Genomic DNA, 14,027 nt, shown 5'->3' with positions numbered 1-14,027 from the left:
ATGTATTATAACTTCTTGAAAGGAGCTATAGTGAGCATACCACAACAACAGACGAAATTCACTCGATTCTTTGTACATCTGCTCTTATATAACAAAAAACTTGAAACATAAATCAAAAATATTTCCTGAGAACGGGGTCTCAGAAGAATACCACATGCATGGTGAAGTTGTCCATTTCTACTAAACTGAGAGCTGTACATTATTGTGGGGATAATGTCATTTAACCAACAAATATTTAATGTGACATTTACTTAATGAAGAGAGATCGTAATCTGCGAGAGAAGAGCAGAGCAGATTCAGACCTTGTTCTTGGTTCCTCCTCCTGACGGTTAACCTTTGCGGTTCGAACAGGGTTTTTTGAATATGTTGATGAAATTAGCCTTCTCGGATGCATCCGGCCGGTGTTTGTGCTGCGCTTGGTGAGTCAGGCGCAGCTCTGGGCAGATGGTGGTCAGAGTGGTGCATAAGGCTTGATATTCATCAGGAGTGCTGACCTCTGCCATGATGTATTCAAGCATTCAACAAACCTAATTCAGAGTTCATCCCTGCATAATGAATGAGTGCAGAAATTCAAAAACAAGACAAAAGTCATTTTCAGCTCTCAGTTTCACACCCACTTCCCCGCTCTCATGGTTTGGTTGGGTGAAAACAGCGATATTCTGACAAAATTCAGTTTGGATGTATTAGAAAAGCTGTACATGTGTTTTGTTTCTGGTTCAAAAACTCGACTTCTTCAACTCGGTGGCAACTTTTGATAAAACGATGCTGCAGCCGAGTTCATTCGCTTCAAACCTTGACGGAAATGCTCCTAATTCGTGTTTCCTTTCTTTGCGTCGTTTCAAAAGTTTGCTTAAAATGTGTTTGACAATGTGCAGAAGGTGACTGTAAACATATTGTTCCTTGCACTCAACATTGTTGACTGAGTGATAGCAAGTTACATGAGGATAAACCCACTGTGGCACACAAACACCTGGTACACTGTATGTACGGACGTGATACCTGTGAGAATGTATCACCACACTCTGTTCCCACTGTGTCTGTGGATGGATCAATGGTCTTTGGAGTGTGTGTGTGTTTGTGTGTGTGTGTGTGTGTATGTGTGTGAGTGTGTGTGTGCGTGTGTTTGTGTGCGTGTGTTTGTGTGTCTGTGTCTGTACATATACACGCACACACATACACACATAGGGAGGGATTATATCTATGCTTGTAACATGTTTTTATTGTATTAAATGTGTGTGTGTGCATGTGTGTCTGTGTCTGTGTGTGTGTGTGTGTGTGTGTGCGTGTGTGTGTGTGTGTGTGTGTGTGCGTGTGTGTGTGTGTCAAGGGGGAGGGAGGATGAGGAAGGGGATCTAGGACAGGTGCTTTAAGAGAACCTTTTGACTCATGGTCTCTTCACTAATTAAGTTTAGGCTCTTTATGTGCATATGTATGTGTGTGTGTATTTGTGTGTGTGTGTGTGTGTGCGTCTACTTATCTATCCATGGGAAAGCTTTGACTTTTTCCAATCCGTCACCCTTTAATGATCTACTTTTTACTCATCTAAAAGCATATCAGTCCACACAAGTCTGATCAAAGCTCTTTGAAACATCCATTTGCCGGAATATCACCATATCATGACATTTGGTGATTTTCTGTTTGAACGTAAGGAAACAGTTTAAAACATCATTAAAATAGCAATCTCCATATTTGTAGTGATAACAATAAAACCTGTATATATATATATATATATATATATATATATATATATATATATATGTATGTGTATATATATATATATATACATATATGTATATTTAAGACAACACTGACCTGATAATGTGTCATTAATAAGGCTAATCTGCAATTATTAGGAATCATGAATAATTATTAGTTTGATCCTTTCCTTTCAAATCTGAATTACAGAATAATCATCTAAATTATCTGCCGCTAAATATTGGGAGATTCTCCCCAGTGCACATATTGATATAAAATATAAAACAGGTGGTTCAGTCTCTGTGCAAAAATAAACCTGCATTCGCGAGCTGGAAATATGGTCTTTACCCTGAGTGGGAGTAGTTGGCTGAAAGAAGAGAGAAAAGTACTTTAAGGATGATATGGCGCTGGAAATTTTTTTAAATTATTATTGTTGTTGTTACATTCAGTTGCATTCTATGTTGGGAATTCGGTGTGTGTTTTATTTCAAACCTGCTCTGGTGAAATGAGATTTGTCAAAGTCCGTTTTGATTTACTTTGCAATTTGTCACAAAGGCTCCTTTATTCGTCAGTGCTCATTCTCGTTGATTTTTGTTCAATCAAACAATAGATTAAAGATTTTGATTCCAACAAATGCGACCCGTTTTTTCCATTACAGCACATGCATATGGGAATGTGACAAACTGTCAGACCTTTTCAACTTTCAGCTTTTTAACACACGTAATGTCAGCATTTCTTAACCTTACACTTGAGTCAATGAATACAGAGACAATGTTTTGAGGAGAGCCATTGTCCAAAGGACTAAGTGCAGTCCAGTCCACATTTACACTGCATGCTGAAGCAAGTTGAATCGTGCCTGCCACCCACAAGCTATTTTCCACCTGCTGCCCACCTACATTAACAATAGCGAAGCAGAGCCCACGACAAATACAAACACAAACAGACACAACAGAGTCCACGCTCTTCAGATTAACCTTTATCCTCCCCGATGAGACCTGTTGTCTTCGAGAGCTCTGCATTCAGCACAGTAGACACCATATGGAGACACACCGAAACAAGGCTCTTGTGAACACATCTAAAAGCTCTCGCAATGCAATTCAAAGTGTGTTTTTGCCAAGTCGTGCGCAGCATTGGTTGCAATTGGTGTGAGACAATTTGTGGCAACGCTTCATGCAACACCATATCATTATCTGCATTATCACATAAAACTAGTCTTTGGTATTTTAATGAGCATTTTAAGTGTTCGCTTTACTTTCCCATTGCAAAGACAACACAACCCTGCAATCAGGGAGAGGGAGCGAGAGAGATAGTGAGAGGGGGAGAGGAGAGGAGGGGATCGGGTTTCTCAGCCGCTCTGCACCCTAATCCTGGATTTGGAAACGAGATGAGGAGAATGCAGGTAAGGACAAACACAAGTAATAACAACACTGACATGGGATTGGTAGGTGGGGGTGAGCAGCTTGATAGGAAATAGGGGGCCTCACAGGTAGAGAGAGGGGTGGTTAGTTGTAGGTGGGTGGCATATAAATACCTGCAGTAGACAAGGGCAGCGAAATGCTGAGGGTATGAAAGACACTGGCTTGTCTGCATCTGGAATAGAGAAAAGGAGAAAGGTTCATGCATTGCAGAGGCCTCAGTGAGGGAAAGCTCAATAGTTGAGTAACACATTTGAGCAGATATTTCTGTGATAATAACGTCAACCTGAAGCTCATTGCTCATCGTTTTTCGAGAGTCTTGGCTGAGGCTACAGATGTGCCGCAAACCGTGCAGAGTTTTGTCTCACATCCATTTCCCTTTGAGAGAAAAAAAGGTAACTGTTCACAGTTTTTTCACTGCATATTCCCAAGTGACTGAAGTGGGCACTGTGCTTGGCTGAATCAGGGAGAAACAGGGCACGAAAAGAAGACAAGGACAAGGCAGAGCAAGAGAAGGCCAAAGAAGACAAGAGGAAGACGGAAGCCAAGACAAGACGCACAGGAGGAGGAGGAGAAGGAGGAGGAAGGGATTTCAAGAGGACAAGAAAAGACACAGGACAAGGAATGCAACATTGGCCGACAAGACCAACTAAAGCAAGAGAAGGCAAAGCAAAGAAAAGAAACCACTTCAGAGTTCAAACTTCAGCGTACTGTTTGAGTGAGGCCGGAGAAGAATGGCATGCCAGGTGTTCAGCACCGACCATTTCACCCCACTTGCAGGAGATTCCCCCTTGCCAATCCTCATGCACCACGCCTCTACCGGGGACTGCCTGTCGGGCAGCTCCCATGCTCACAGCATGGTGTCTGCAGGTAAACTCTCATGTAATGTATTGTTCAGTAACAAATGTGGCTTTCATGGTTGCAAAGTAAGAGAAGTGGATGTTTACAGTGTTTGAATGATATGGACTATGATTCACATAGTGATGTTGGGATATTAAATCCCATCTGCAAGATGGCAGCCTTGAACTATTTCACTCTTTCACTTCAGCCCTTTGAGACTATACAAAGGAAGGATATTGTCATTGTGCCATTTCTTGCTGTGACAAAGTGAGATTTGCTCGTGTTGACTTTATGTTGACTCCCATGGGTGCGGCAGATGAGAGATGTGTCATGCGGGGCTACAAGTTGCTCCTTTAGGCCAATAATGTACCCAAGCTGTGTCTGAACGCAGTTGAATTAGATTAAAATAATACATTTATTCAAAGCCAACACAAATTATGTAAATATATCTAATCATCTGGTTTGGCCCAGCTGTCTCTACTCAGTGGGTAATTGCTTTGAGGATATGTTATCAGTATAGCAAACTCCCCAAGGTCTTTTTTTCTATGGCGCATTGTGGATAAAACTTTCTGCATGTTTTAGTGGCTGCTGATTGTTAGAGCTCAGAACAGACAGGAAGTAGATCATGCAGAACATTAGTCTTAAAATGTATATTAAGTCAAACATGTCAAATCTTGCAAATAGATGTTCTACTCAGACAGTATGTACTGTACTTGTGGAGTTCTGCTGGTCTATATTGGATTTATGTCTTTCAATGAGTCTATGAACTAAATGTGAAAAGCTGTCATCTGATATATATTGCCAAGCTGGATAAAAAGATGAATACATGAATAATTGTGTAATTAGCAGAGGACATTAGCAGAAGACATGACCAGAGCATCTTTATTCAAATACACTTATCTGTCGAGGGCATCAACACAAGGTTTTAAAGAGGAGTTACAATAAGTGATATTGGTTGCCATCTAAAAGTTAATTTCCCTGGTTTTAGAAGCATATGTTCTGGCTTGCCATTAATCTCCATAGGTTAATTAAAAATTGCTTTTTTCAAAGGTTGTGTAAGGTGTGAGATCTCTGTGTATTTACTAAGCAGTGCTAGTATACCAGCATCCATTTCTATGGTAGCTGACTCCAGTTTCTAGAATAAATGTGCTTGACTAAAAGTGCACTCGCATCTCTCTCCGTTCTGTCAGCACCAGACTGACATGATGATATGTGTATAAAGTCTAATATCACTATATTATCATCCTCATCAACATCATCTCTCTTTCTGTCTGTAATGATTGAGCTTCCTTCCTGAGCAAACTGAGCTTGTCAAAATGATTTACAATATATTTTTGATCCGATTTAATAATACATCTTTAATGTGCGTGAGCAACTGCGTAGGCCGTTAGTTCAGAGGACATTTCATCAAGAACCCACTTTACATTTTTAGACATGGTTGCATCTTATGCCAACGCATACCACCTGTTTCAATAACAAATATATCATATAGTAGCTTTTAAAACCCCATATTAGTTTGAACTGTATCCAAAGCTGAATCCTAGCCAATGTTCTCCAGTTCTTAATTAGCTGATCTGCTGTACTCCGGTCAGATTGTAACCACATTTGTCTCCGATCAGTATCGTCTGGGCTGTCCCTGGGTCAGCCCTCCAAGCGCTCCCACATGCACCTGTCCACCTCCACCCTCGGCAACGCTCTTGGCAACGGCCCCCCGGGACTACATTACCCAGTCGCCCCCTGTCACTACAGCAACCAGCAGGCCACCTATGGCATGATGGCAGGTGAGTGGTCGTAGTGGTATTTGTGACAACGATTACAAGGCTGTAATTGATATGTTAGTCATTCAACAAACAATTAATAATCAAGAATTTTAATCTGGTCATTTGAGCCTTTAATTCATGTATTGAATATATGATGCTGCAGTGGCCCTAATAGTGAACGTGGCATAGATCTCATGATGGCATAGATGATGAATTTGTTGATAAGACGTGTGCAATAATGCTTATAATTCTGATTTGTATATGAACGATGATCGTTGTGCAGACAATATTAAAGATCTCCCTCTCTCTCCCTCTCTCTCTCTCTCTCTCTGTAGCTCAGGAGATGCTCTCTGCCAGTATCTCTCAGACTCGTATCCTGCAGACATGTGGCGTACCTCACCCCAACATGGTAGGCAGTGCAAACCCATTGCAAGGTAATGATCAGATACACACTCTCATTATCAGTCTTTCACACAGACAAACACACACACACACACACACACACACACACGTGTACACACATAATCGTTCCCTGGCCTGCAGTTAAAGCCATTCAATTGAGCAATTTGTTTATTCCCATTTAATTTTAAATTTGCTACCAGTTAAAATCAATTTCAGACTTGATTACTTTGCCTGCCGCTCAAGCTCTCCAGTGCACTTGTTATATATAACTGTCGAAGACGACTTGCCACTTCCTCCTAATGCTGCAGAGAGAGCAGAAACATGAATATAGAAGTGGTAGTGTGAAAACTGTAAGGGGGAATGGTATTGGTGTTAAGAGATATTATGTTGGTGTTAAGAGATATTACAATATTTTGGTGCCAATTTCAAGTAAGTCATCAGTCTTAATTTAACTTTGTATGTCATTTGTATGTCATGTCAGTTGCTTAATTCAAACAAACAAACAAAAACACAAAACATAAGCTTTCCATAGTCTGAATCAGACAACAAATCACATTTTTTATGCATGTTTTTGTGAGAGAACATCTATAGTACAATTTAGTTTGATATAATCAAATGAGAGCAAATACTGACCAAAAAGAATGTGACATTAAATGCAACCCTGCTGGCATTTGCAGAAGAAGATGATTGCTGCTCGTCTTTTATCAGACATGGTTGATAGGATTGTAGCCACTGGAGAGGAGACTTGGAGACATCTACCCACTCATGTATGTGGTCTAATAAAAGTGTACGGTATGTCCCAGGCTCTGCTAAAGTACATTATGATTCCACTTAGACAGCTGGCCACATTTAGTATTACCATCAGGAGGTCAACTTTAAATGAAACGTGCTGAAAGTGGTCCAATACAGCACTCAGCAGAGGGATATTTCAGAGGAAAGGGCCGTAACAGAGTTAATAGCATTTAACAAAACACTGTAATTATGTGAAATGGACGAGACAAGGTCACAAAAGAAATTGACTCTTTAATTTTTAAGACTATGCTAATCTATTTTTTATGTTAACAAAGAGCCAGATATACTCGCATACTAGTCTTTGTTGGAGACCAGACAGACAGAGCTCAAAGGATACACATTAATCAGGAGGCCTGAAACAGAACTCCTTAATGATCGCTAATGCCACTCCCTTTCTGCTGGATGTTTAAAACAGGCAACTGGTTGCTTAGAAATTGGTCAACTTTAAAGGGGGATAAAAAGTCAATGCTCTGGTTTAGCTCATTCACTAATAATGACGAGGATGAAGTTCGTATGTCAAGAGCTTGCTTTCTATTTTTGCTCAGCTGACGCCGACACACTCTGTGGATGGTGCACATGTTGCAGCACAAAGCAGCTGGAGGGTCCATGGCCATGTACATGAAGGCTTGTGGGCAGCTTTCACACACCCACATGTGCTTTCAAAGGTGCTTGTTGTCCAGTCTGTCTCCACATCGCACAAATAAACTGCTGTGTGCACTCAAGCATAGCTGTACGTACACCCACCAAGGAACATCAGTGCAGGCATCAAGCACAAACGAGGCAAAGTCTTCAAAGTTCTCCAACATGGTGAGGCCAAGAGGACGCCACTGTATTCCTTCGCTGCTGGTACCTTGTGTGTGTGTGTGTGTGTGTGTGTGTGTGTGTGTGTGTGTGTGTGTGTGTGTGTGGGTGTATGTGTGTGTGTGTGTGTGTGAGATTAAGGGCGGTGAAGGGGCTTTTAGGCCCCCACTTTTCAGCCCAACTTCACACCTCTGGCCCAGTTTTGCATCACACAAACTTTACAAGTGTGTAGTTGAGTAAAAAGGTTTGAAGGGGGGTTTGGTCCGAGCAAGGAGGCCAAAAGTCCGATGGTAAGAAATCAGGTGGGGGCCATTGGCCCGATTTGCCATTGGGCCTGATACAATCCCATCTCTAGTTAGCTATGTCAGAGTTTCAGATGAAGCTTTTATGTCAATGTTATGTCAATGTTAAAGAAAGAAGTAATGTACATGATGTACATGGCAGCGTAAGACCACTACACTGCAACCTACTGTCTTGTAAATATTTTATCCATCCGTTAAGTGTAATTTCAGTCAACTGTGACATAGTTGTCCCTGCACTACAAACACCATAACACAAGAGGGGAGTGTTGCATCGCTCATCTCAGATTCTGTTCCAGAAATGTTGATACTATCCAAAAGCAAAGAATATTCGTGGGATATGTTGAAGCCAACATTTGGTTGCTGTCAGACTTAAATCACACATCAGGTATTGGCTATTGTGTGCAGAGTGTTGATGCAATGAGAAGCTTCATATTCCAAATAGTCATCCACCCATCTGTTACTCGGGCAGTAATCTGTCATTAATACTAACAAAAGGAAACACCTATTGATTGGCAGCAACAGCTACAAGCTCCACTGCAGCTAACCACTTAACTTTAACATCCACTTGTAGAAACTAGAAGGCCACTCAGAGAGTGTACTCTGGCAGAGCCGGTTCCATAAGTGAAAAATAATGTCTGTATCCACCCTGTGATTTTGATCCCCTCCAAATGTAATGGGTTTTTCTTTGGACAATCACCAAGTCACCACCTTTTTTACAGAAATACAGAAATAAAAAAGACAAATACACCAACATACCAAACAGAAAACATAGCCTGAATCTTGAATATTAAACTAATACAGCATCAAACAGCTATTTGCAAATGTCTACCTGAGCATATAATTCAGTTTCTGTTCCTGTGTGTGTTGTAATGCAAGATCCTTTGTCCTGTGTTGAGATATGCTGACTGCGCGTGCTTTGAGTGCACGTTTGTGCACGTGAGCTTGTCCCACTGGTTACGTTCGCTGCATGTTCATATTTGCTGGGTACAATTGATAACCCCGACAGTCATGGCTCCCTTACAGGTAAACATGGTTAACCCCATCAGCACGCTTGAAGGCGCTGAGAGGCTCAATGCTGCACCTTTAGAGCCTTTGGAGTGTTATACATCACCAACCTGTTTGAAAAAGTTAGCTTCAATTTGTGTTTGTTTTTTCTTACATAAGAGAGACCATTGAAATCAAAGAAGTAAACTCTGCTACGTGTAGGCTGAAGCCAAGGATAATAGTATTCCAGCAAGAAATGTGAATTACAGGTAAACTGCAGAGATGAATATCTGGAAAACATTATGTGAAGGGCCAGGGAAAAAAAATACCTACTAATCAACACATTCTAATATTTTGAATATGGAACTAATTGCACATCTTAATGGAGCTGCCTCAGGTCTGTGCATTGTAATCTACTTGGGGTTCAACAAGTGTTTTTTCTCACTCGCAAATGATATAAAGATGGGGCTGAAGATCTCACGAGGCATACCTTTTTGTTTTCAGGAGGAGATGTGAGTCATCACAATAATTAAAACAATTCAATATATGGGCTAAAATGATAAGAATTATATAAAAATGTTAGCCTGCAGGTTCCGGCATGTTTTGTTCTACTTCATCGTGTCTGGCAGCAGCGTGTCAAAACTTTTTATTTTTGTGGTGTGGAAATAAAGGATACATGTGGGAATAGGAGACACCTTCCAACACACGTTCCTCTCCCAAGCTTTTTTTTCTCTCTCTCTCGCTCTCTCTCTCTCTCTCTCTCTCTCTCTCTCTCTAGGGTCTCTTACTCCTTGCCTGTATAAGTTTCCAGATCATGGTCTCAGTAGTGGTTCCTGTGCATTAAGCCATGGTTTCTCCTCACTGCCCCCGGCCCTCCTCTCCACTGATGAGGCCCCTGGGGGCCAGTGTATTGGAGAGATGAAAACTGATGGCCACAGGAAGACCATGCGGGACCCAGAAGATTCCCCTGCCATGGACTCCCCGCAGATACGAGAGCTGGAGATGTTTGCCAATGACTTCAAAATACGGAGGATCAAACTGGGTGAGAATCATCACTCAGTGATGATACTAATTATAGCATAACATTTGCTCACAACTGCACCAATTAGAGACCTCACTATGAATATTTCCATGTTTGCTGCTTCTTTGCTCGCGGGTATTCTATGAAGCGCTTCTGTTTCTTTTGAACTCCAGGCTACACACAGACCAATGTAGGCGAGGCTCTTGCTGCAGTGCACGGCTCAGAGTTCAGCCAGACCACAATTTGTCGCTTTGAAAATTTGCAGCTGAGCTTTAAGAATGCCTGCAAACTCAAGGGCATTCTAGCTAAATGGCTCGACGAAGCTGAGCTGGCCGGTGGTGAGTCACACACATACTCCACCCCATCAATACCCAATTTTAGAGCATTTATTGAAACGTAATCTTTACCTAGATGTCTAATCTCTATGCGTAAAAAATATTCTGTCAGTGTAAATTGCTAATATACTTTTGAGTCTGTGTTATCCGTGCCAGCTAGAGATTACCGTATTAGAGCCATGCTTTCCTTGCATGATTCCGAAGCTCTAACACCAGCTTGTACATCGTTAGGACAGAGGTTACCAACCTCTTTACCTTACATACATACAAATATGAGCTGTGAGCAGTTCAGCGAGCAGAGTGATTTATTTCCTCTCAGTAACAACACTAACACAATTTTATTTTTCCTTCCTGCAGCCTTGTACAATGATAAAATAGGAATGAATGAGCGCAAGAGGAAAAGGAGAACAACTATCAGGTATCAACTGTAACAGGGGTCGCCAACCTTTTTTCCTCCTCCAGACCATTTGGTACCCAAGTTTTACATCGTCAAATGCAGACATAACTCGTGTCTTACTTGTATGGTCCTTTAATAATGTTTCAGCCACAGCAGGCATTGTCTCTATTACAATCCTGACAACGGTGAAGGGCTTTTTGTGTTCTGTCAGGATGTGCGCCAATAAACGCAGCCTCTGTTGCTGCATTGGCCTTCTTCCCCAGTTTGGCACTCACACTGCTGGTACATCACCACAAGGCTACCAGGCGTACTGCTTGGTGAGTTTACAGGCCAGTGGTGTCCAAACAGGGGAGTTAGCCAATTGTGGATTGTATTCATTCAATCACAAAATGGACCAGTGGTCTTTGCAGACACACCTGGCAGATATGAAACCATCCTTATTTAGCTTTGTATTCACTATTTTCTGCGGTCACAGTTAAATCTGGTGTCTGCTTACTTGCCTGCTAACGTCGCCTAACTTTACGATGTCACTGTAACCAAGTGTGAAAGCTGTGTAACTCGTTCAACTGAGAGCTCATTTTGTGTCAGAAGGGGGCGGGGCATCTGTGAGTTTGATTTGAAAGGAAATTAAACAGGTTTACAATGTGCTATGTACATATTCTTTGAACCTTTAGCGAGCCACTCAGAAACCGGCCTACTTGTTGGAGACCCCTGAACTATAAGGAACAATGATACAATGCATGACATTTTGATTCCATAGAGTTCATCTTTTCTTCCCTCTCCCTTGTTCCCCACTGCAGCCTTGGAGCTAAGGAGGCCCTGGAGCACACCTTTATGGAAAAAAGTAAGCCTTCCTCCCAGGAAATAGCCCGGATAGCCAAAAGCCTCCATCTGGAGAAGGAGGTGGTCAGAGTCTGGTTCTGCAACAGACGCCAAAGAGAGAAACGGGTCAAAACCAGTCTCAACCTCAGCTCCTGTTTGAACAAACTCAGTCCACACTGCATTGTACAGATGTGTAAAACACAAAGACCAATGACATAGTCATAAGGTTCAGCTAGAGTTTCCATTCCCCTCCAGCCTGATGGAGGCTCGCTCATGACCACAGCTGGTATTGTGAAATCAAATGTCTAACAGAAATCCGACAGGAACCAGAAAACCCCCCAAAACAAAGACAGCCCTCATTCTGCATTAAGCAGTTGCTGATGCATTTGAAGCGATTAAAGTTGGTTAACGTTCAGATGATGATTTATATCCGGTGAAAACCAGTCTAACGTTCTGTCCGCTGAAACTTTGAAGATATAAGCTTTTTATTTACCTCACATGCTGGTTTGACGCAGCAGCTTCCGTGACCTGACATTTTAATGTACTGAACTGTAGCTGTGGCTTGTTTGCTATACGTGTACTGAAAGTTATTTACACACACCAAATGCCATGTAATCTATCAGCACCAGAGTGCAGATGAACACTCATATAGATCAGACCTGTGCCTTTAACAGATGTGAGCTCAACTTTCATTCATTTATTTTCAAGAAAGAAGGGAATCTTTATCGTTGATGAAATGTTCTACACTTGCTGTACGTCTCCATTTAACGACTGGAATCTTTGTGAATCTTTGTGCTGTAGTTGTTATTTGTTTGTGTATTTGTGATTTTTGTGAACTGGTGCATATATTACCTGTCTTGTATGGAACATGTTGGATTTATTTAAGGTATTATAGCCATGGTCAAAAAAGAAATATGTTGAAAGTTTCACAACAACCTATTTATTTGATAGATAATATATTATGTTGAACTACTTTGCTGAGTACAACCTCTTTGATTTATGGTTTGAGGCTAAAACCATCTGTCAGGATAGTTAATTTTTCATGTTTGTTGACGTTACGCCTTTGTTGTTGTTCCCTTGACAAAGTGTCATCCAAAGAAGAACATCAGCCAGTCACGCCTCTGACCTGTTTGGGATGACGGATGTGAAACGTCTTAATAAAGTGACGAAACAAGCAAACACAAATTTCCTCTCGGACAAAATCGAGGCCTTTATGTTCAGCTCACATCAGGTATCATTAACTGGTGCCTGGAAGACATAAATTAGACATGGAACTTCGTAGAAAATGTAGGCAGATGCATATAAAATACCTTCATTCAACTTGTTTGAGAAAATCCAGTATGAGAAACTTGTGCTTGTACTGAGTTATTGTCCTTCTGTTCCCAGGCTCTGAAAGATAAATCAATTTAATTAATGTCTGGTAACAAAGGGGAACTGTGTTTCATGCAGAGATACATGCACCATCTCTCACTTTTACTAATGTCATGATATGATATGACCCTTATACATTAGAAGAGTCAGGTTAATGCGTACAAAATGAACTGTACAGTATTCCTGTGTGGGCCACTGGTGATAATAAATCTAGAAGACATCTATTCAGGCGCTAGCAGTTTCCACTGTGATTCATGTACAGCTGTCTCACCGGAGCGCAGTCAGGGGAAATAAAAAGCGGCAGGATCATCGACTGCCGACACATTTCTGAGGCCTTATGCCTGAAAGTAACAGGCGTGATACGCTGAGTAAGATAAAGCTATTAAGAGGCTTCTTAGTGCTAGTCTCTTAGAGGCTTTAATGCTGCAGCTTGTTTAATTCTTTAGAAATCACAGTTTCCCATACCTGAAATTGAAATGGCTAATGCAATATTAATGGGAAGATCTGCATCAGGAAATGCAGAATGTTTGAATTCCATTTTTGATATGCTACAAATACATACTTTACATGATAGCAAATGATTCTGCAGTGACCATGCTGGCGTTTTCTATACATTTGGTTCCATCTATTGACTTCATTATATTTCTGTACGATATTAAAATCTATTAGCAGACTTAGCAGATTTGTGCTTGTGATTAAACTTGAGGAAGCTTCAAGGGATTGCCAATCATATGGACATTAATGGGAACCAATGGCTGTCTGGAATATCTAAACAAGTTTTTTGAAATAGATTAAATGGTCTATAGAGATGTAAATAATTAGTTAGTCTTTCAAAGGGAAAACATAATAAAGGCTCAACAACCCATACCTGAAGAAACTTTATTCATTTATAAAAGCATGTGCCCTCGATGGACTGGCGGCCTGTCCAGGGTGACCCCTGCCTTCGCCCTATGTCAGCTGGGATAGGCTCCAGCACCCCCGCGACCCTAATGAGGATAAGCGGTATTGAAAATGGATGGATGGATGGTCTATAGAGATGTAAATAATTAGTTAGTCTTTCAAAGGGAAAACATAATAAAGGCTCAACAAC

The 14,027-nt window shown here is 41.2% G+C and overlaps 1 protein-coding gene across 1 annotated transcript; it reads left to right on the top strand.

Annotated features, from left to right (window-relative positions):
• The first annotated feature begins 3,844 nt into the window (after positions 1-3,844).
• On the top strand, positions 3,845-11,785 carry pou1f1 (POU class 1 homeobox 1). The gene is made up of 7 exons (XM_034562040.1): positions 3,845-3,980; positions 5,570-5,731; positions 6,046-6,144; positions 9,770-10,033; positions 10,186-10,350; positions 10,705-10,765; positions 11,545-11,785. The coding sequence occupies exons 1-7, from the start codon at positions 3,845-3,847 to the stop codon at positions 11,783-11,785; spliced, it is 1,128 nt and encodes a 375-aa protein (XP_034417931.1).
• Positions 11,786-14,027: the final 2,242 nt, after the last annotated feature.

This window comes from Cyclopterus lumpus, chromosome 21, assembly GCF_009769545.1.
Source record: "Cyclopterus lumpus isolate fCycLum1 chromosome 21, fCycLum1.pri, whole genome shotgun sequence".
Taxonomy (NCBI): domain Eukaryota; kingdom Metazoa; phylum Chordata; class Actinopteri; order Perciformes; family Cyclopteridae; genus Cyclopterus; species Cyclopterus lumpus.
Note: the sequence above shows the minus strand (reverse complement) of the source record. Positions and strands in the feature narration are given on the sequence as shown.

Coding starts and splice junctions, on each gene's coding strand:
- pou1f1 (XM_034562040.1), top strand. CDS start 3,845: ATGGCATGCCAGGTGTTCAGCACCGACCATTTCACCCCACTTGCAGGA. Junction 3,981..5,569: donor TCACAGCATGGTGTCTGCAG/GTAAACTCTCAT, acceptor GTCTCCGATCAG/TATCGTCTGGGCTGTCCCTG. Junction 5,732..6,045: donor CACCTATGGCATGATGGCAG/GTGAGTGGTCGT, acceptor CTCTCTCTGTAG/CTCAGGAGATGCTCTCTGCC.